Source organism: Bos javanicus, chromosome 2 (assembly GCF_032452875.1).
Source record: "Bos javanicus breed banteng chromosome 2, ARS-OSU_banteng_1.0, whole genome shotgun sequence".
NCBI classification, from domain to species: domain Eukaryota; kingdom Metazoa; phylum Chordata; class Mammalia; order Artiodactyla; family Bovidae; genus Bos; species Bos javanicus.
Window position 1 is genome coordinate 56,566,156 of NC_083869.1, and position 23,844 is coordinate 56,589,999.

A 23,844-nucleotide genomic window follows, 5' to 3' on the forward strand; every position below is an offset into this window, starting at 1 on the left:
CTACTACCCCTGTTTTCTTGAGATGTGTAATCTCTGTTCCAATATTTAGTGAAGAATAGAGCAAGGATTGTTTAGGGAAGATAAAGATCATTGGAATGTCTAATCTAATAAAGCATCTATAAACATTTAAAAGGTAGCTTGGGGATACTTTCTTATAATGGTAGCACGTCAATGGTATCATTTTGGATATGTTGGTTAGTAAGAATGGAAAAGAAAATAGATCATCTTTCTGGTTATTATGTTAAAATTCAGCTGAAATCCAATTATCCCAGTTATTCTATTATTGATTGGGAATCAGTGTACTAATTTAATCATAAATTTGGGGTGATTAATATCATATATATTTAGTATTTATAAACAATAATTTATACAGAAGAGATATAGATGCATTTTAAAGTAGAATAGAAAATATAAAACTGTAATATAAAATATAAAACAATAACTATGCTTGTTATTGTTATTGTTCAGTCACTCAGTAATGTCCAACTCTTTGCAACTCCATGGACTGCAGCACTTCAGGCTTCCCTCTCCTTCACCATCTCCCAGAGCTTATTAAAACTCATGTCCATTGAATCAGTGATGCCATCCAGCCATCTCATCCTCTGTTGTCCCCTTCTCCTGCTGCCTTCAATCTTTCCCAGCATCAGGGTCTTTTCTAATGAGTCAGTTCTTCCTATCAAGTGGCCAAAGTATTGGAGTTTCAGCTTCAGCATCAGTCCTTCCAATGAATATTCAGGACTGATCTACTTTAGGATGGACTGGTTTGATTTCCTTGCAGTCCAAGGGACTCTCAAGCCTCTTCTTCAACACCACAGTTCAAAAGCATCAATTCTTCAATGCTCAGCCTTCTTCATGATCCAACTCTCACATCCATGCATGACTACTGGAAAAGCCATAGCTTTGACTAGACAGACCTTGGCTATGCCGGCATAGTAATGTCTCTGCTTTTTAATATACTGTTAAATTTGTCATAGTTTTTCTTCCAAGGAGCAAGTGTCTTAAAAATTTCGTGGCTGTAGTAACCATCTGCAGTGATTTTGGAGCCCAGGAAAATAAAGTCTGTCATTGTTTCCCCATCTATTTGCCATGAAATAATGGGACCAAATGCCATGATCTTTTTTTTTTTTTTTTGAATGCTGAGTTTTAAGCCAGCTTTTTCACTCTCCTCTTTCACTTTCATCAAGAGGCTCTTTAGTTCCTCTTCACTTTTTGCCATAATGGTGGTGTCATCTTCATATCTGAAGTTATTGATATTTCTTCCCACAATCTTGATTCCAGCTGTGCTTCATCCAGCCCAGTATTACTTATGGTGTACACTGTATATAAATTAAATAAGCAGGGTGACAATACAGCCTTGACGTACTCCTTTCTCAGTTTGCAACCAGTCCGTTATTCCATGACTGCTTCTAACTGTTGCTTCTTGACCTGCATACAGGTTTCTCAGGAAACAGGTAAGGTGGTCTGGTATTCCCATCTCTTTAAGAATTTTCCACAGTTTTTTGAGATCCACACAGTCAAAGGCTTTGGCATAGTCAATAAAACAAAAGTAGATTTTTTTTCTGCAATTTTCTTGCTTTTTCTATGATTCAATGAATTTTGGCAGTTTGATCTCTGGTTCTTCTGCTTCCTCTGCCTTTTCTAAATTTGGGCTTGAACATCTGGAAGTTTTGGTTTACTTACTGTTGAAATCTGGCTTGGAGAATTTTAATCATTACCTTTCTAGCACGTGAAATGAGTGCAGTTGTGTGGTAGTTTTAACATTCTTTGGCATTGCCTTTCTTTGGGATTAGAATGAGCATACTTTTATCTTTAAAATGTCACTTCAACATAACAAAAATTCATTGTCATAGACATTAAATTGAAGTATGTTATGACTGGTTAACAGAAAATAAATCCATCTGCTCATTCATTTATTCAACTCATATTTCTCCAGAGTACATCTGTCACTCTTCTAGGTTTTGTATAAAAATAAAAGATACAACCCCTGTTTCAAAGTACTGGTTCAGTTAGTAGGCAGATGAGCAAATAATTATCATACAATGCAGTACCTCTAAAGTCAAGAAAACAGAACATGTGTCTGTCTCAACTGGAATCAGTGAGATTTTCCTGGACAAGACTGGTGAAGTATGAATTAGCCAGGTTATGTGGTCCACTTCAGAGCAGAACGCAATTCAGGCAAAAAGAAGTTTTATGGAAAAGTAAAGACATATAGGACAGCATGGCATATCCAAAGAGTTGAAAAAAACTCATACAAAGGGAGAAAATTAACTGTATATAATTGTGGAACTTTGATACCAGTTTATAGAGTAAAAAGGAGCTAGGAATAAATCAAAATGTAATGCAACACAACAACAGCAATGAAACAAACCTTACAAGACTTGTGGCTTGGGCAAGGCAGGTAAACAGAAAAATGACTTCCTCAGAATAGGAGGAACATAGGAAAAGGTGTGGATATAAGAAAGTGGGGTGGTCTATTGGGAGTTGGAGTTCCAAATAATAATAAATGATAATGATAATGATGATCACTACCACTTCTATAGTATTTTACAAATTAGAAAAATCTGTCTGTGTTATATCACTTTAGATGCTTATATTGCTTTCTCAGAATCTCTGAAAAAGACATGATTGTTTTTATTATTATATTTTTAGTATAAATAAGAACAGATTTCCCTGGTGGCTCAGAGAGTAAAGTATCTGTCCGCAATGTGAGAGACCTGAGTTTGATTCCTGGGTTGGTAATTTCCCCGAGAGAAGGAAATGGTTTACCCGCTCCAGTATTCTTGCCTGGAGAATTCCATAGACAGAGGAACCTTGTGGGCTACAGTCCATGGGGTCACAAAGAGTTGGACATAACTGAGCAACGAACACACACACTCACAAAGAATATTCAGCCAAAATGACTAAGTGATTTTCTCAGGATCATCTAGGTAATATGATATTAAACTAGGAATTTAATTCAGTTTCCAAGATTTGGTCAGCTCTTTTCTCTATTGCATCACATTAGAGGTTACAGTAACAAAATTACCTTGAGCCATGAACAGCTTTTCCAAGAGTCATCCAAACAAGGCATAGAGAACAAAAATTTTTCCTATTTTGACAATTTGCCTTTTTACAGAATTTAAATTACTATAGATAGTATGAGTTATTTGAGAAATTAAAGAAACTGCATAATAATTACAAGCATGCCTAATTTTTAAATTGGACTTCCCAGGTGGTTCAGTGGTAGAGAATCTGCCTGCTAATACAGGAGATGTCAGAGACCCGGGTTAAACCCCAGGATAGGGAAGATCCCCTGGAGGAGAAAATGGCAACCCACTCCAGTTTTTTTGCATGGAGAATCCCATGGACAGAGGAGCCTGGCAGGCAATAGAACATGCAGTGGCAAAGAGTCAGACATGATGAGCACAAATGAGCTTTCACAAGCACAGGATTTACTGTGCATCTCTCTTTATGGGTGGTCAATTTCATTACCTTTTCCATACTTAAGCCTCATTACTATACATTTAAGCTTCTCAGTAAGTCTGTACTAGACATTCTTGTCATTTTACATCTAAAATGCAACCTATTAAATATTATCCAAGTATAAAATTTATTGTAAATAATTAGAGTTGAAAAACAAAAAATGCTTCAAAATGCTTTTCTCTGTGAGGAGAAATTATTGTTATTATCCCTTTTGAACATATAAGTAAATCCAGGCTTGGGGTAGTTAACTAGAGTGCTCAATTCACATGGGTATACCTGATATTTGAACTCAATAATCTGTTTCTAGGATTTTTATTTTTTGGTTTTGTTTTAAGACTCTACATAATGTTGATTAGAAAAAAATGACAAAACAACATTATTCATGGAATAAGAATTTTATCTGAAATATGAGAATGCTTTTTATTTTTTTAATAGTGTCTTAATAGAACTTTTATTTATTTTATTTTATTTTTTAACTTTACAATATTGTATTGGTTTTGCCATATATCAAAATGAATCCGCCACAGGTATACATGTGTTTCCCATTCTGAACCCTCCTCCCTCCTCCCTCCCCATACCATCCCTCTAGGTCTACCTAAAAATGCTTTTTTAAAAAAGTTAGTCTGTAAATCTTGAGACCTGAGCCCTTGTTCCGGCTATCACTATTGTAACAGACTAGGACAAAGCTCATAATATTTTACAGTTTCAATTTATAATGAAGTGAATAATGAAGTGAAGGCCTGAAGCTATGTGATCTTCAAGACCTGTTGTAGCATTAAAATCTTTAAATTATACTTTATTCTAAATTCTGAAAGAGGAGAAAGATCATTGCTATCAAGAAATTTGTAAAGTCGTTTTGAAGATAAGATTTATGCTCAAAGAGCTACTAGTGGGAATAAGATTTTCCATGTCATTTTCCATTTAGGTAAAATTGTTGTTCCTTCATTGGCACCTCCATGGTAAAAAAACTTTCATCATAATATTCTTTAAATCTTTGATTTAATATTCACCTCTATTGTATTCATTGAGAGATCTTTGATAGCAAAATTATATGTTTACCTCTGTGTTCTCAGTGCTAAGTAATGTTTGATATATTATGACCTCAGTGAATCACTTTTTCAAGACACATTTTTCAATCCACTTGAGAATGGCTTGGGGATTTATCAGAGATGCCCCACCAACTGATTTATTGAGTTAGATTCTCTGATCTGAAGCACAAGAACCTGTGTCATTACTGCTTTGTGGGTTCCTATGTGCATGATATATGTGTTGTTCAATTATACAGATGATAAAGAAATTCTGTAGACCAGAAAGAGCTAAAGCAGAGTTTCATAAAGTTTGTTTCCTGCAACCTGCTCTAGGAAAATAAATGGTATTACCCAAAACTATGTGCTAAAAAAGGATATCATAGCTCTATCTTAGACAATCATTATATGTATACCATATTAACAGCTATGAGAAGTCCTATAATTAAAAAGAGGATGCTTACTTTGCTTAACAAAACCATTTTTCAAATATATAATTTTATAACATACCTTGAAAAATGTGAACGGACACAAATCAGAGAAAAATTTGTGGAGAACAGAGGAGACAATATAAGTTATGTCTGAATGAAAATATCTATATAATTGAAGAGACAGGAGCAAGGCAGATGATATGATGAAAGCACAGAAGTGAAAATTATAGGACTATAAATTCTCCAAGTAGAGCTCAGTTCACACATTTCAAAGTGGAAAGTCATCTGTAGAAGTCTGTTTGTGTCTCATAATGAAAAATTTGAATATCAAGGAGAGAATTTCAAGCCTCAAACTCTTACTGAACTTTCTGAGGGTAATGTAAGAGCTGTTGGACTCCATAAAATATGTTCTTCCTCTTCTTTCCGGTATCTTGGTTCAAGATGGTGATATTATTAGCCAAATTAAAAGTTCAGAATACAAACAAAAATTTAGATTTGCTATTACACAGAGGTCAGATTATTTGAAATTCATAATTTACTATGTTGTTGCTGTTATTTGGTTGCTAAATCATGTCCAACTCTTTTTGACCCCCTGGACTATAGCCCACAGTACTTCTCAGTCCATGGAATTTCCCAAGCAAGAATGCTGGAGTGATTTACCATTTCCTTCACCAGGGGACTTTCCCAACCAAGGGATCAAACCTGTGTCTCCTGACAGGTGGATTCTTTACCACTGCTTCACCAGGGAAACCCCGTAATTTAATGACCTCAAAAACTTTATATTCATCTCCAAAAATTTGTAATACTTTTTTGACAGCATTTAATGGAGGAAATTATTTTTCACTTTTGTAATTCCCTTAATTTTATATGATTTTAATTAATTTAAAGAATCACAATTATCTAGTGGCTACCACATTGAACAATGAACAGCTAAGAAAGTACAATCTACTCCTCCATAATTCATTTTGAATTTTTCATAGGTAAAACAAAAGAAAAAAACACATCTAGGTTGTTTTATTCCTCTAACATTATAGATGCATTTTGAAAGTTTACATCTCTCATTTTGGTCATCTGTAATTTGTTAACAGTTCCTGAAATGTTATATACATGACATGCTTAAAATTGCTAAAGGAAACATGCTTAAAATTATCTGGATATTTCAAAGTATACTACATATTTTTTACAAAATCATAGCAAAAGTTTGCACTAGAGTATGCTTTTGCAAACTGCAATTTAGAGAGATACAAGAATTAACTTGGGAATAGCTGAGTAAACAAGAGAAATACTGTATGGTGTTTTATTCCCTGAGTGATTGTGAATAATATGCCTGCTGATTTTCTTTTCTAGGTATTTGTATTGGATTGACTGCTGTGAGTACCCTCACATTGGCCGTGTTGGAATGGATGGAACCAATCAGAGTGTTGTCATAGAAACCAAGATTTCTAGACCTATGGCACTAACAATAGATTATGTCAACCATAGACTCTATTGGGCTGATGAAAATCATATCGAGTTTAGCAACATGGATGGATCTCACAGACACAAAGGTTAGTCCAGTAGCACAAATGACTCAGTATTTCACCAGTTATAAAATACTCATTTAGGAAAAAAAAATATATATATATATAGTTTTTTATATACTTTCATCAAATACATTTCTTAATTTAATATTACATTATTATATTCCTTTGTGACAATGTTGGTAAATAAGAACTAGATCTGTTTATTCAGAACTTGTATAATCATGCATAAAAATCATTAACATTGTCAATGTTTTCTCTAATTGCATTTTTCTAAATAGTTTTTATAGCAAGTAGATGATACTTTTATAAGTTAATATATACATATATCCCAATGGAATTGAAGCAGAAGAATAGTTGTTTGTAAAAATAAGGTTATTATTACAATCTGGTAGGTTTTTTTAAAAAAATACTAAGTTGAAATAAAACTCTTTAAAGACAGTGAAACAGTATTATTTACTTTATGAAACAGATTACATACATGACTAAATTTATTGTTATTTAATGAACAACAGCAACAAAAAGTAATATTAAAAATAGCTTTCAAGTTAGAATAACATTTAAGAAATTATTAGAATACGAAAAAATATGAAATAATACATATACTTTATTTTTCCACTTTTTATACCTCTGAGTAGATTATAAGACTCTAAACATAAAACAAATGAAGGAAGCAATTTGATATGAGGGGGAATTAGAGATGGGCAAAAGGTCTTAGAGGAAAAAATATCTGAGGATAAAGGAATTAAGAGCAGAGGAGAAGGACATAATACAAAAGAACAGTATCAGATGAGGATGACACAAATTCAACAGGAACCACAAACAATTCAAATGAACAACTCAAAATATTTTAGATGCAGATGGCTCTTTATAGATTAAATTTTCCCCACAATGAAGAGTAATCTCTTTAATATCTAGTGACCTATGTCACCTTTGTTATTAGATGTTTTCATCTTAAGATATCTTGTAAAGTACAAGTGCAACCCCATAGACTGCGGCCCACCAGACTCCTCTGTCCATGGGGATTCTCCAAACAAGACCACTGGAGTGGATAGCTATGCCCTCTTCCAGGGCATCTTCCCAACCCAGGGATCAAACCCAGGTCTCCTGCATTGCAGGTGATTTCTTTACCAGCTGAACCACCAGGGAAGCTAATTTTCAGTGGGAGGTTCCAAGCAAAGCCTATACATTTGTATGGCTTCTCTTAAGAGACTTTCTTCTCTGGCAGTAAGCTTAGATCAAAGCATCTGGAAGAAGAAAAGAGATGAGCTGTTAAGGAAGAGAGGATTTTTTATAATTTAATACTGTCAGATGAGGCTCTGCAAATTTATGCCAGTGTGGAGAAGGATGAAGCAACCAAGTTTTAAAAAAGAAAACTTTTTAAGTTGGAAGAGGCAAGTGGAATTAGGGGATTAAGAAGTACAAACTCCTATGTATAAAATAAAATATCTACAAAGATATAGTTTATAGCACAGGGAATATAGCCAATATTTTATAACAACTTTAAAAGCATAATCTATAAAATATTGAATCACTCTGTTGTATACCTGAACCAAATATAATATTGTGAATCAATTATACCATATAAAAAACAAATTTATAAAATAAATAGTAAAGGAGATTTACATCACTGAAATCACATCACTTCATAATTCTGCCCAAGTTATTTTTCAGTTGTTGTTTAAGCAAATATGTTCTTCTAACTAAACGTACTAACAGAAAGTGCTTAGAGGTGCTTTTTTAAGTGTGGAACATTGAAGTATGACAAGTGTAGTTGGATGAGTCACTTATTGAGGTGTTGGCATTCCAATTACAGAGATAAAGAAACTCATCAAGATGCAATTGGAATGAAGAGTTATTTAAAGATCACTTTAGGGTTTTAATTACAGCAAAAATAATGTTGACAAATCAAAATTACATTTAGCATTCAGCAGTTATATCTCCTCTGAAGAATCAATAATGAAATGTTCTGCAACATTCATAGATGATATAATTGAAAGTTTTATTGTAGCAATCAGTGATTTCCCCACATAACCATTTTTGGCATGTATATAAAGCACTAAGTTGTTATAAATGTAGTTCTCTGCGCTAAAATTTCAATGTACAATAAAATTTAAACACTTTTTGTTTAGATAGGTGAGTATTTAAAATATATTCTAGCATCAAATATTTGCCTATTTTTAGTTGAGACTTTTATTTGAATAACAAAAACTGTAGTTAAATTATCTATTAGAAACTGTTGATTCTATCCCTGTCCCATTATTTTAAAATTATGTCAGATATGTTTATAATTAATGCTTTGAAAACTCGAAACAAATGTGTGTAAATGAAGTATCTTTCAGTCATAGTCTTGTGATGGCTTTGGTAGATGGACATATATAGTAAGAAGTGAAACTAAATTTACTAAAGAGTGAAATATTTGACTGAAAGATATTCAGATATGATTATATTAACATTTAAAAATTTGACTTTTGAAAATCCCTTGAGGCTCTAGGTGGGGAGAAAAGGAAAGTAAAAGTAGTTGCTGTCTTCAGAAATATTTCCTCCTGAAGGCTTTCTCAGAAAAACTAATGAAAAATTCATTAAGTGTCTTATTAGGCATCTGCCAATATCTAAATGCAAGCCAATAGTTATGTGGTAGTTACTAACAAGCTACTAATTGTAGACAGCCTTAATTATGCCATCTCCACAGCCAATGAAAAAACGTCAATCATTTACAGTGTTTGTAAAGAGGAATAGGATTTTTCAACTCCTTGAATTTGTCCCCTAAAGACATCAGAAACACTGTGATTTTCTATTTGTATATTTAGAGTTGGAAAATGAGACTTTTATAACAAGAATAACTTTTGTGTTAGGCTGGTCACTGACCTCTCTTCTCTCTTAACCAGACTAGTATTATCGCTCCCATTTATTCTTTTTATTAAAAGTACAGCCGGAGCTCATCAAAGAATGGGATACATCAGTTATATCAAAGTAATCTTAGCATAAAAAGGGTGTATAAAAATTTCATAATTACTATTTTTTATAAGTCAAATTTGAATAATGGAGAAAAACTAAACCATGAATGTCACTTTAGAGTTTAGAAGGTTTTCCCTCCAAAACATGTCCTGGTTTAAACCATACAGTATTTTCATAAATAAAGCATCATTGTATTATTATTTATCCAGCCTAAGAATTTCTGAAAGTTCTGCATTCTGTGCCCTAAGTGATAGATCAGATTACCTCCAGGAGACATGTGACTTGCAGTTTGCTTAAGAATCTACATCCATTTTTCTCTGCCACCTCTTCTAACCCAACCCATCTTCTTAACAAGTCCAAACACTAAGTAATAATTTATTTTTTTAAGGAGAGAATTTGCTATCCTGGGAACATTTAAATGCAGTCTTAGTCCCATGAATCTTTCCCTAATTTTGTGTGGATTATTCTATTGGTTTTTACTTCAATAATTACATAATAAAATGATATAATAATACTGTAGAATAGTATGCATACTACTGGATAATTGAGACAGTTTATTTTAAATCAAATTTTCATTTTTCGTTTTTTAAATTTCTCTGATTTTTGTTGTTGTTGTTGTTAGATCTGCCCATTCATTCATTCAACAAACATTTACAATTGTCTCTTTCCATGCCATGTATTATTTCAGACCCTGGAGTTACAAAGATGAATAAGTCCCTGTCTTCAAAGTACCCGTTTAGTTGTTGGGGGTGGGGAGACTGATATGCAGATAATAACATATATCAGGTTGGGATTAGAGGTATATGTATAATATTGCCAAAATTCAGGCTGGAGTAAGGAAGTGTTTGATGAAGTGATGGGATCTTTGAAAAGTCTCAAAGATGGAGGACAAGCTCTCCATATGGGGAAATGTAGGGAGGATTAATCACACAGAGGGAACAGCATGTGCAAAGATATAATAGAGTTTTGAAGCAGCATGGGGTTTACATAATTTGTAAACTAGAAGTCATATAAGAAAAAAATAATGACACTAGATGAATAAGGGCAAATTGCTGCCAGATTGTGACAGGCCTTGTATGCTAGGTAATTTGGAATTTATCCTTTAGGTCATAGTGAGCCATTGATGGCATTTAGTTGATAGAATGCCATTATTAGATTTGACAACCACATGGAAAATGAAAGACCCTGGAAGGGCAACCAATTTAGAGGCTGTTAAAATATTTTAGAGAACATATTTGAAGTGATTAGAGCTGTGGGAATGGGGATAAAGTGTTGCATTCAGTAGTTATTTAGCAGAATAAGGAGGACAGATCTGAGAAGTTAAAATAGCAAAAATATTGGTGGTTGAGTTGCAAACATAAAATGATGATTTGTATTTTTATATACTTAACCAGGGTGAAATAACTTACAGTTTGAAAACTTATTAATTTCACATATATTTCTACATTTTTTAAAGAAATAAAAGGCACCAAACTAAGCATACTTAGAGATTCTTCTTAAAAAGCCCTGACTTAATGAGAGGGACATTTAGTTAACAGAAGGGTCAACATCAAAGAAATTCTGACAATTTACCTAGAAGAAAGAGTGCAAAAGAGTGAATCTCTCTCCTCCTACTATCCCTTGATATATAAAATATGTCCAGTGAGAAACTTGCCAATTTCAGTGTTTTCCAGATTGAAATGCTGTTTTTAAGTTTAAATCTGTCTTTATACAAAAATAGAGTGATTCTAAATATATTCTAATCACAGTGATTCTAAATAATAATATCATTCTTATAGATCTATATTTTGGGGACTGATTTCTCACCACTCCCAAACCATAATCCTCCCCTGAGAATTTTAGGCTTTGACACTTGATAAGAAGTTCTAAACCTTTATTGGAGCACAAATCTTTGGGTTTGAGTCTCAAACTGGAGTTTGAGTTTCAAACTGGAGAAGAAAAACCCTTAGTAACCTTTAAATGTTGGAGAACCTAAGGATGTGGGTGGGTTGGGGTGGTATCCACTGCTAGAAAACTTTTTCATCCTAAAATGTGTGTGTTGCTTCACTGGGTCTCAGTTGCCTCATGCATAGAAATAAGGGTATTGGGGGAAATGGCATCAAAGGAGAATTCCAGAACTAAAGTTCTAAGCCTCGAGTTAGGTGGATCACTTTAGAATTTTTGCCAAATTCTAAAGTTTTAATTTCAGGTTAGTCTTCAATTTAACCCAGACAGGGGTTGAAAATCTTAAAAATCATATGTATTTCCTTAATTAAAATATCAAATTGCCTATCCAATACTTAGTTTTCTCTGAGTGTTACTGCAAAAGTTATTAACATCTTTTAAAGTTGTTATTTATGACCTTATGAAATTGATAAGAGAGGAGAATACTTATGTTCTTGATAATGATGTTGTGTTAGATGTTTTGCATGTACTATTATTACTATCATTGTTGATTTTCCGTGGAAATTTTCTTGACTTACTACTGTTGTTCCAAGACCTGGAACCAACCCCTTATAAACTCATACTTTATCAGAAGCCTACCATGTTCAAGAAACTGCTTGATGTAACAACACATGCTTTTTTAGTCATTCCATCAAGTGAGCACTGTGTCATTAAAGTCATTTTGCAGCAAAGAAATAGGTTTACAGAGATTAAGTAATTTGTCCAAAGTCAAAGAGCTTGTCCCTAGAATTTGAACCCAGATCTAACTGGTTCCAAAACCTCTCACACAGGTCCCCCTTGTCTTTGAAAAGTTGGCTGATGGATTTGTTGTCTGCTTGCTATAGTTTCTAATAGCAACAGTTACAGCATAAATGCACTGTTACACAAATAAAAGTATATCCATACTTGAATTTTTTCAGATTGATGTACAAAGTAGACATAGATAGTTACAAAACATTTGAGCAATTAGTAAACAAAAACTTAAGCCATCAGAACATTATTATTCTAAATGAAATTATATATCTTATTAAATCTAATTTTTGTATATTTATTTAGAGAGGTGAAGAAAGCAGTCGTATTGTTAATAAGGTACACCTTGCTTTACATAGGGACATTTTGATTTTACTGTTTGCTCTTTCCAAACTAACTGGGAAAACTTCTAAATCTTATTTGAAAATGTATGTTATACAATTCTGAAATTTGAACACAGCAAAGATCTTTTGTCATTAATTTTATGTGTTGAAAGAATAGCTTTCTCTGAATAAAATGTCTATAAAATAGGTTACAAATATCTTCTGAGAAAAATGTCAGTCTTCACTCTGCTCATCTTCGTGTTAGAGATTCTGTTTCTCATTTAATAAAAAGAAAATGAAATACCAGAAAATTACATTTAGATAACAATTTCATTCTGCCTGCTTTTATCAAAGAACATAGATTCAGAGTTAGTTTTCCTCATTTTGTGTGAGTTGCCATTGAACTTGAGATAGAGAGGTATTTTCTTGACAAAAAGATTGAAAATACTGTGTAAACAGTAATAACAAAAGGGTCAGCTAAAAGAAACATTGTTGACCTTGAGTTTAAAAATTATTTGTTCTAGTAATTTTTTTCAGAATATTCTTCTTTGGGTCACTAAATGATTTAACCTTGTGTTAAATCAGTTGGCCATGTACATTTTTAATCCAGCATACTGAAAGAAACATACAGTCATAACTACTAATTTCTCAGAAGAGTAATCATTGGTTATGATTCTAAACTACAGTTTATCACTGAATTGTCTTTTATTTTGTGGAAAAATTGTTTAAAATTCATGTGATTATGTTGACAATAATAGTTTCTGTACTCCTAGACCTGAATCCTCATGTTGTAGGGTCAGTACTGTAGTCCAACTCTTTTGCTTGGTTATTGTTCTGGGAATCTAGTTTGTGTTTTGAGGGGGCAGTTCTATGTTTGGACTTAAAAATCCGAATCCTAACCCATGCAGCGATCATCTAATCAATGTTGGGAAAATAATCCAGATCTCAGCATGCTACTGGTGAAATAGTGAAAGTCTATTTAAAAGGTTTTTTTCTGAGGGGGGAAAAACACTGAAAAAGACAAAGGGAGTATTTTGTGCTTATATATCCTGCAACTCTGTAGCTGTTGCACTTAGGTTTTCAGAAAATGTAAATATTCATTGAAGCCAAATGAAAAAAGGCAGAGAATCTAATAAACATCATCATCCAATTTTACAATATTCTAGAATGTTTCTTTCTCGGTAAGATATTGCATAGTACTTTTGAAAAAAAGTTCCCTATCATTCACAGTCCATTACAAACAGTTGACTTCACAGGCTATTTTATGCCAACGGTGTTGATGTGCTGCTGTTTACAATACAATAAAAGTTAATGGAAGGGAGCAAAATGCAATTCAGTTACTATAGAAATGTTCCTGAACCAGTAAAATAAATTGAAATTAACTGCCATTTCTAAAAAGTCTTAGAGTTTCAGTGTCAATCATGTCTTTTACTTTTGTTTCTTAAATAGAACATGTTACATTAAATTGTGTATATGTTTAAATAGATTATTAGTTTGCAAATGTCACATATATTCCATATACTATTTTAAAATATGTCAAGTATTACCATAATATGACTTTTTCAGCCACTTTCAACAGCGTTATCTATCCCAACTGTGACATGGTACAGCCTTGGGGATTAGTAAATTTAGTTTTGGTTAGGTTACTCTCTAATCTAGGCAAGTTGCTTTGCCAAACTAGGTTCAAAGTTCTTATCCATAAAACACAACCAGTCAGTGATCTTCTAATATTTCTTAAAGGAATTGACTGAGGTTGGAACTGGGACAGAGGAGGTCTGTTCTACCAATTAGTTCACTTATCCCTAGTTATTCCTAGAACTACTAGATCACACTTGAAAATGCTTGTAATACATTACATTCTCCTCTGTTTTTATTCTAGAAGCATATTCATAATTGTAGGAATGTGTGAAGACCAGATACTACATTCATGCAAATGACTTTACCTGATAATCTGTCCCAAAGGCAAAGTGCTTTTCAAAGACTTCAGCTTTTATTAGGACTCTCAAACAAAAACATTCCTAACGCGTACATATGTGGAATGTCATAACTTATATTTGCTCTGAAAATACATTTCCAAGTATCTATAAAGTTTTGTATCACCAGTAGAAAAGTCCAGAGAGTTTCAAAGTGACTGGAATATATCTTTATGAAGTGCATATAGCAGTGTTTACATCAGAGATTGGAAAGCAGTGTCATCATCAAGAGAAAGTATTTATAGGCACAGTCCAGTTTTCAAAATAAATGAGCTATAATTTATGTTGCATGCTGATACATTCCCACATTTATTAACAAAATGCCCTTTATATATATTAAATATTAAAGTGGCCATCTGAAAGGTGAAAGGTGCAAGTTGCTCAGTCGTGTCCAACTCTTTGCAGCCCCATGGACTGTAGCCCTCCAGGCTTCTCAGCCCATGGAATTTTCCAGGCAGAAATACTGGAGGGGTTGCCATTTCCTCTTCCAAAGCATCTTCCTGACCCAGAGATCAAAGCCATGTCTCTTGTGTCTCCTAAATTGACAGGCAGACTCTTTATCACTAGCATCCCCTGGGAAGCACATATATAAGCTTATATCATGAATAATTTAAAAACATATAAGTAAGGGACAAGTGAGGCCAGTACTGTGCCCACTTGATGCAAAAAGCTGACTCATTGGAAAAGACATTGATGCTGGGAAAAATTGGAGGCAAAATAAGAAGAGGGTGTCAGAGGATGAGATGGTTAGACAGCATCACCGACTCAATGGATATGTACTTGAGCAAACTCCAGGAGACGGAGGACAAGGAAGACTGGCTGGCTACAATCCATGGGGTCACAAAGAGTTGGACACAATTTAGTAACTGAACAACAAGTGAGGAAGGGAAAAGGATTAAATTATATTAAGCTAAATATTTCTAATCTATGTAGAAAGTATATATTATTTGAGGCGATGAGTAGACAAAAGGAGGCAAGGAATTCTGGAAAAGGATAGGCAAACAATGCCTTCTGCCTTTTAATAATGGCTTTAATTTAAGGAAGGGATCTAAGTAATTTCTATAATTTACCACCATATATTACATTTATTTAAAAAGTTTATAGATGTAAGGGTCCCACTGTAAACTACTGCATTAAAGAGGAACACGTAACTTTTATTTGGACATTTAATCAGTATTCAAAATCAGCCACATATAATAGACACCCTGGTAGAATTAGCTCATATCTGCTATGTTATGACATATGCTGAATGGAAGAACTTTAGTTTTACTCCTCTTCAGGGCCTCAGTGATGGATGAACTTATTGAAAGATGCTATTTTTGTTGGAAAAAAGAAATTTTGAACATTTTGTCATCATATTTGTTAATGTTGATTATTCTTAGTGTTTCTACCATTTTTTAATGCATTTCTTCATTTTTAACAATGGATTATGGATGCATTTGCCTGAATTTTTTTTTTTTTTAGTATTGTTTCCATTATGTATGGTTGTATTAAAGAGTAGCCAAATGTTCAAATGTTCATGGAGCAAATGTTAACTGGAACATTTTGTAGCCTGTTGTAGATGGTTCTGAGGAAATAATTATTTTTAAAAAATCTTCTGCAAGATAATAACACTGAAGTGGATGCATAATTACTAAAAAAGAACGAATGTCCTAGACCCAAAGGGTGCATAAAGCATACTGTTTTTGATGGGACATTTGTAACTAAAGCTACTGACTCAGCAGCAGTCATTGTCTGGAAATTAGTATACGGTGGCCATTTTGCACTCCACCCACTCCCCTCCATTACTCTTCATAAACTAAAAACTGTTATTCACCCACATACTCACCACAGTCATGAATCTTCCACTTTCTTTGACATGTTAAACCAGTTTCTTCCATCTTCTAATTTCATCATCTGTTTATCGGCCTACACTCCTTCTGTAGCCCTTGATTCATCTCACCTCATTTTTTGAATGGTAATTGTTTTTTTGTTTGTTTGTTTGTTTGTTTAATTTCTTCATTTTTGGTTTTCATGTTCTACTTTTTAAATTCATGCTCTGACTTCTCTACATCCTGTATTGCACATTATCCTTTTAGAAAGAAGTTGGGGAAATTGTTAGTGTCAAGGTCTCAGAAAAGAGGATTCGTGAAGATCCTGATCTTCACTTCTGAGTCAGGCTATTTCAGTCAAGCTAAATTCTGAAGGAGATCAGCCCTGGGATTTCTTTGGAGGGAATGATGCTGAAGCTGAAACTCCAGTACTTTGGCCACCTCATGCGAAGAGTTGACTCATTGGAAAAGACCCTGATGCTGGGAGGGATTGGGGGCAGGAGGAGAAGGGGACGACAGAGGATGAGATGGCTGGATGGCATCACTGACTCAATGGACGTGAGTCTGAGTGAACTCTGGGAGTTGGTGATGGGCAGGGAGGCCTGACATGCTGCGAATCATGGGGTCGCAAAGAGTCGGACATGAACTGAGCGACTGAACTGAACTGAACTGAACTGAAATAGCTTGTATAGTACTGCATGGAAAATGGCTATCACTGAGGGTTTTCATTCAGGAAGAGATATGCGAGATGGAAAAAAAAAAAAACTATTGGAAGCATTACCTGGAGGGAGTTCTAGTCTCTCTACCTTTGTATCTTTTCCATGCTCCTTGTGCTAGAAAGATGACTTCTGTGGAGTGCATCACCCCGGCTCTTTTACCATTCAGCCTCATTGGATTTAAACCATGGGAAGAATTGACAGGAGATTAAAGAGTGGAAGAAGAAAGAAGCCAGAGTATTCATTAATCCCCTTTCCCTCCATGCCCAACCACAATGCTTTAGCGGGGGCTGAGCTCCTCCACCACTTGTCCTCTGCCATTGGTGCACATGTGCCTAGACGCTTCAGTTATGTCTGACTTTTTGTAGGCCCATTGCCTGCCAGTCTATGGACTGTAGTCCACTAGGCTGCTCTGCCCGTGAGGTTCTCCAGGCAAGATTACTGGAGTGGGTTGCCATGCCCTCTTCCAGGTCTTCTCTGGGTAGGTGGCTCTTTTACCTTCACTACAGTTTTCACCAGCTTCTGGTAACAGATTTAGGAAAGGTCTTAATCTATCATCAGTTCCTTAGCCACACTTCTGTAAATTGTATTGAGAAAATAATATAATCCCTTGTACAAAGACGGACTTCATTTAATTAAAGTCTTTTCAATTATCATTAAAAAATGTGTTCCCTGTTTACTATAGGAAACTTGGCTGACACAAAAAGACTGGAAGAGTTTAAATGTAATGAGAGGAGTTAGACTAATTTTGTTATGTTTCAAGTGTGAAGGAATGTGAAACTTTACTTGGGGCAATGGCACCAAAGTTAAGAAAAATGGAAAGTCTTAAAATATATTAAAAATCAAAACATGATATAATTTAACATAAATATTTTATTTGATATGTTTATTGATTTTAAAGTTTTATGACATTAGGCTTCCAAACTGTAAGTATAGCATGAGGGTCAGGTTGACTTTATCGGATCATTGAGGTTTTCCAAACAATACATAAATTCTTATAACCAAAAGAAAAAAATCAACATTCAAGTTACTCTGTAATTTTAATTCTTTCATAAAAATAACTATATAATTTGGTGGTTACATTCTATGAATTTTTTTCTTCTTTTAAAAATATTTATAATAGTTTTTAAATAAAAAAAGTAAAATTTGCTCTGTATAATATTTTAAAATATCACCTATATCCTTGAAGTAAATCTTAGAGAAAAAATAAGAAAAAACACACATCAGTAGTAAAATTTCTATTTAAGTACTAACTATAATTTTTATTTAAGATCAAAACTTGTTGTTGTTATTCAGTCACTAAGTCATGTCCAACTCTTTGTGACCCCATGGACTGCAGCATGCCTGGCTTCCCTGTCTTTCACTATGTCCCAGAGTCTACTCAAGTCCATTGAGTTGTTGATGCCATCCAACCATCTCCCCTCTCTCGTCCCCTTCTCTTGTCCTCAATTTTTCCCAGCATCGGGGTCTTTTCCAGTGAGTTGGCTTTTCGCATCAAGTGGTCAAAGTGTTGGAGCTTCAGCTTCAGCATAAGTCCTTCCAATGAATATTCAAGGTTGATCTGAGTCTGCCGTTATTCCAATGCAATATCTTACCCCAAACACCAACTATGAGATTTTAAACCAACCAAAGATGAGTTTTGTATTATTGGTTCATTTTGTTCTTAAGTATTTCAACTAGGTTAGTCCAAAATATAAAATTAGATTGGTATTATCCAGGAATGTGATTATTTAGCATGATAAATAATATTCAAAAAAATGAATAATAATAATCAAGAGTATTGTAATAGCGTACCTCTAACTGTGAGGCAACAGATAAGCTGAAAGCATATTCTGTACTTACAATTTTTCTGTTTATTGTAATCACTAGGAACCTAATCAGGATTGCATCCAACTAGACTAACAGGGGAAAACTCCACAAAAGAATATTTCCTTATTGTTTGCCAAATATCAAATTCTTTCTTCTGATACATGTGGTATATGAAATAAAAATTAGGAACCTAGTGCTTGAGTGGAATGCTGGAACAGTACAATTAATAATGCTGTTACACAGAATAGAGGCCTCACTACGTAAAGCAGCTTTAAAATAGTTTTAAAATATATAATAAGTACCTGTTAAACTGCAGCCCACACAACACTTCTGTTTTTTCTGTCTTTTGTATGTCTGCTGAATACCTGTAAAATGAAAGTTTCTTTGCATTTATTTTTTGCATCTTTCTTTTAATTAAACAAAGGCAGTCTTATGTTTGAAAGGGGGGCATATTATTTTTCTCTTGAAAAGGATAACCATTATCATTTTGAGAAAACATTGACTACTTTTTTCATAAAATCAATGATATCTTAGTAAGAATTTGTTTGTTAAATGTTTCCCTCACAACATCACATTTCATAAATATATATATATATAATTTTGTCAGCTCTGCTAACTACCAAATTACATTGCAAGACATCTTTTTGTTGCTCTGTATTATGTATATGTATATAAAATACATATATGTATATACTATGCAAATATATTGTGGGCTTCCCTGGTGGTTCAGATGGTAAAGAGCTTGCCTGCAATGCAGGAGACCTGGGTTCAATCCCTGGGTCAGGAGATTTCCTGCAGAAGGGAATCACTACCCACTACAGTATTCTTTTGTGCAGAATTCCATGGACAGAGGAGCCTGGTGGGCTGCAGTCCCGGGGGACGCAAAGAGTGAGACACAACTGAGCGACTAACACACACTTGCATATATATTACAGATATGTTATAGACTTACACACATATATATGTATACATGTACATACATATCTATAAGGTAAAAATAAGTAAATAGAGATACAACCCAAAATAAGCAATTTTACTTTTCTCATTCTAAATCAGGAATGTTTCTCATAACAAAAATATATAAAGCTCAGAATACCTTATTAACTCCCAGTGTAGTCTGAACTCTTCATGAATTGATGGAAAAATAAGCATAGCATTCATTCATTTATGCTTATCATTTATCAGTTAATAGGAATTTTTTCACAGAAATTTTGTCAAATAACTCTTGTGAAGAAATTTTAGGTTCTAAATAAGAAATGAAGGCATACTGCCAAGTTATGAGCCAAACCCTGGAAAACACAATATATAAAGGGTTTTGTTTGTTTTGCTCTCTTTTGTTTTTCTTAATTTTTATTGGTATTGTTTGCGGTATTAGGGAACACATCACTGTGTCTTAGTGGCTTGTTGGAGCCGCTATACTGCTACAGAGGTGTGAGACTAGATTTCATAGTTGATGTTTTTACTTCATTTATTTTCTCTAGAAGAGAGACTCTGATGGCTGTGTTTGATGCTTGCGGTTTGGGAAATAAGCATGTATACCCAATGAATTGGAGAAGGCAATGGCAGCCCACTCTAGTACTCTTGCCTGGAAAATCCCATGGACGGAGGAGCCTGGTAGGCTTCAGTCCATGGAGTCGCAAAGAGTCAAACACAATTGAACGAATTCACTTTTACTTTTTACTTTCATGCATTGGAGAAGGAAATGGCAACCTACTCCAGTGTTCTTGGCCTAGAGAATCCCAGGGACGGCAGAGTCTGGTGGGTTGCCGTCTATGGGGTCGCACAGAGTCGGACACGGCTGAAGTGACTTAGCAGCAGCAACCCAATGAATAGGCCTGAAGTGAGCTTTTATGGAAGCAACCTAGATGTCCATCAGCAGATGAATGGATAAGAAAGCTGTGGTACATATACACAATGGAGTATTACTCAGCCATTAAAAAGAATACATTTGAATCAGTTCTAATGAGGTGGATGAAACTGGAGCCTATTATACAGAGTGAAGTAAGCCAGAAGGAAAAACATAAATACAGTATACTAACGCATATATATGGAATTTAGAAAGACGGTAACGATAACCCTGTATACGAGACAGCAAAAGAGACACTGATGTATAGAACAGTCTTATGGACTCTGTGGGAGAGGGAGAGGGTGGGAAGATTTGGGAGAATGGCATTGAAACATGTGAAATGTCATGTATGAAACGAGATGCCAGTCCAGGTTCAGTGCATGATGCTGGATGCTTGGGGCTGGTGCGCTGGGACGGCCCAGGGGGATGGTATGGGGAGGGAGGAGGGAGGAAGGTTCAGGATGGGGAGCACGTGTATACCTGAAATAAAAAAAATAAATAAATAAATAAAGCCACTAGTGACAGTCCTATTCTTTGTCAATATCACACAAGGAATTGAATCAAACAGATGGTCACTGGTCAAATGGACTACTTTTCTTAACTTTGACCTGACTTTTCTATGTGCTTTGCACATTCAGCTATATGCCATTCTTCTCTGAAATAAGAGTTCATCTTTCTGATCTTTATTTACTTATATGACTATCTGATACCAGGGTTTCTGGTGGGCAGTCACTGCATACTTAGAGGTAGCAAACTTGCCCTTACCTTAAATTGTCCCATGTCTGAAAATGATAGTAATGGAACTGATTTCAAGTAATTAAATAAAATGATTTTCACATGGAGCTTAAGAAATTAGTCCCATTGTTTTAAATGCTTGTGTTGGTTTTCTAAGGCTGCCATAGCCTTGGAGGATTAAACCATAAACGTGTATTTTCTCACAGTTCTGGAGATTGGAAGTCCCAGATCAAGATGTTGTGGCAGGCTCGGTTTCTCCTGAGGCCTCCGCCTTTGGCTTGTGTTAGTTAACTGTCTTCTTGCTGGGCCTTCACATGGCCTTTTCTCAGTATGTGCACATCCGGTGTTGCTCTCTTATAAGGACACTGTTATATTGAATTAAGGTCCCACTCATAGGATCTTCATTTAGCCTCACTTACTTCTTTAAAGACCCTATCTTTAAATACAGGGATATTGAGGTCTAGGGTTTCAACATGAATTTTGAGAGGACACAATCCAGTTCATAACCACACTTTACCTCACTCAGATGGCTTTCTCTAAGTCATGGCTAGTAACTAAAGTGGCAAAGAACTCAGAAGCCTGCAAATCTGAATTAGATTCAAATACCAACATCTTCATTTACTAGTTTTTTTTTTTTTTCCCCCCATCCTTTCTGGTCAAATTACTTGTTTTCCAGATTTTATCTTAGCTTTTTTTAATCTTAAAGTGAGGTCAACTATTTCATGATGGAGCTGTTTTGAGTATTAAATGAATAGGTGTACAAAGTTGGTATCTTTCTACAAGGTTTCTCAGTCTCAGAACTATTGATGCTTGGGCCTGATCTTCCTTCTGGGACTAGAATTGCCTCCTCTACTCATTGAGAACCAGAAGCCTATTTTCTGGCACCCATGGGCTGAATAAATGTGAACTTTAGTTACTTACTGAATACTTCAACAGACTATGCTACTTTTGAGATGCTAAAAGACAAGTTCCTACAATAAGTTCACTTTTGTATAGAAATTAATCAAATCTCTGGTGGACTGAGATTGCTTTAAAGTGGTGATTAACTTTTGTATCCCTAATTAATGATGTAATTACTTTCTTGTCATCTAAGGAAATCTGAGTTGAATATTTCTGAGACTTTCATTTTTTCTGAAAATGTTTATATTTTGGAAAATTTCAAGCAAACACATTTATTGAAAGATTGTTTTGATGATCACATATCACCAAGAGTCATCCAATTATTAACATTTTTCTATATTTGTTTATCTTTCTGAAATGAACTTATATAACTGAAGGGGGAGAATGGGCATAGCTTATATAAATGACTCAGACATAATTCATTTTGGTAAAATGTCCTACTGTTCATCTTTCTTTATCCAATTTTACTTATCACTGTGGCAATGGGTTCCATGTCTGGTAGTTACATGGATAATTCACTTTGAGTTTCTGATCAAAGTGTGCACATCTGAATTTTTCTTAATTTTTTTACATCCTTCATATGCACAGTCTGTTCTGAGATGGATTTCTGACTAGACACTGAATTATTTATAGTAGTCAGTGAGTCTTATTTCTTTTGTTTCTACATTTTCTTAGTCATAGTGAATTCTCCGATCATATTTGGTCCACCTGAGTAAAAATAGCAAATTATTAGATCAAAATGGCTGCTTCTAGTTAATAATATAAATTTACCCAGCATTTAAAAAGTATTACTATAAACCTCCCTGGAAAAAGTGAATTATATTTTAAGTTCTTTAGTTTTTCAGTGACTGTTGAATATCAAACATTAATTCTATCATTAAAATCTAATCTAAACATATTACCTAGATAGTACCCTTTTTCATTAATGAACACTTTGCAGGATTTCCAAAAGTAGATCTGAAAATTTATCTTGAGAAATATTTTGGAATGTTTGTGCAAATTAGGCAATTTCCATTTTCTTTATTTATTGTTTTTTAAAAAAAGAATTGAAGAAACCTCTATCACATTTTAAAACGATTTAACTCCAAACCACCAAACAAATTTATTGCATCTTATTTACCTGATAGGACCCTGGAATCTTTTGAGTGAAAAATTTACTTTTGTGATGCTCAATCTACTATTGACATTTAAACCCAGTTGTGTCATGAACATATAACTATAAAACAATTTTAATCTGCAACTATACAGGTTTATGATAGTTAAATCTGCATGATACATTGTCATTTGTCGCATTTATATTTCTCCATCCTGATCCTGGCTTATTTTGCAAGTAAAAATAGTCATAAAACCTCAGTGACTAAAATGGTTAATAGTAGTCTCGTAGTCACTCTGTCTCCAGGTAGATAGATGTTTCATCCTGGATATATACTTTAGTCCATTTAAAAGTGTCAGAAGCAGTACAGTGACCTGTGGATTTAAGGAGGATTTTAGTTAAAAACAACTGGATGGAGATATACATATATATAGTTTTTAAATGTTGGATGTTATTTGTTTCTGGTGAAGCAGTCTTTACCTTTAAGTGAGACTGAACTCATTTTTCTTCCCAGTGGTTGGACCAATCTAAACCTGAGCAAAGCAACTTCCTGCACTAGATCCTGCATT

At 34.3% G+C, this 23,844-nt stretch overlaps 1 protein-coding gene across 1 annotated transcript in view; it reads left to right on the plus strand.

The window, feature by feature from the left end:
- The window catches only part of LRP1B (LDL receptor related protein 1B), a 315,317-nt gene that overhangs the window by 40,406 nt on the left and 251,067 nt on the right, over window positions 1-23,844 (plus strand). The window contains exon 13 of the mRNA XM_061438859.1: window positions 6,266-6,465. Coding sequence (XP_061294843.1) covers window positions 6,266-6,465 — 200 coding nt within the window. The remainder of the gene's footprint in view (window positions 1-6,265; window positions 6,466-23,844) is intronic.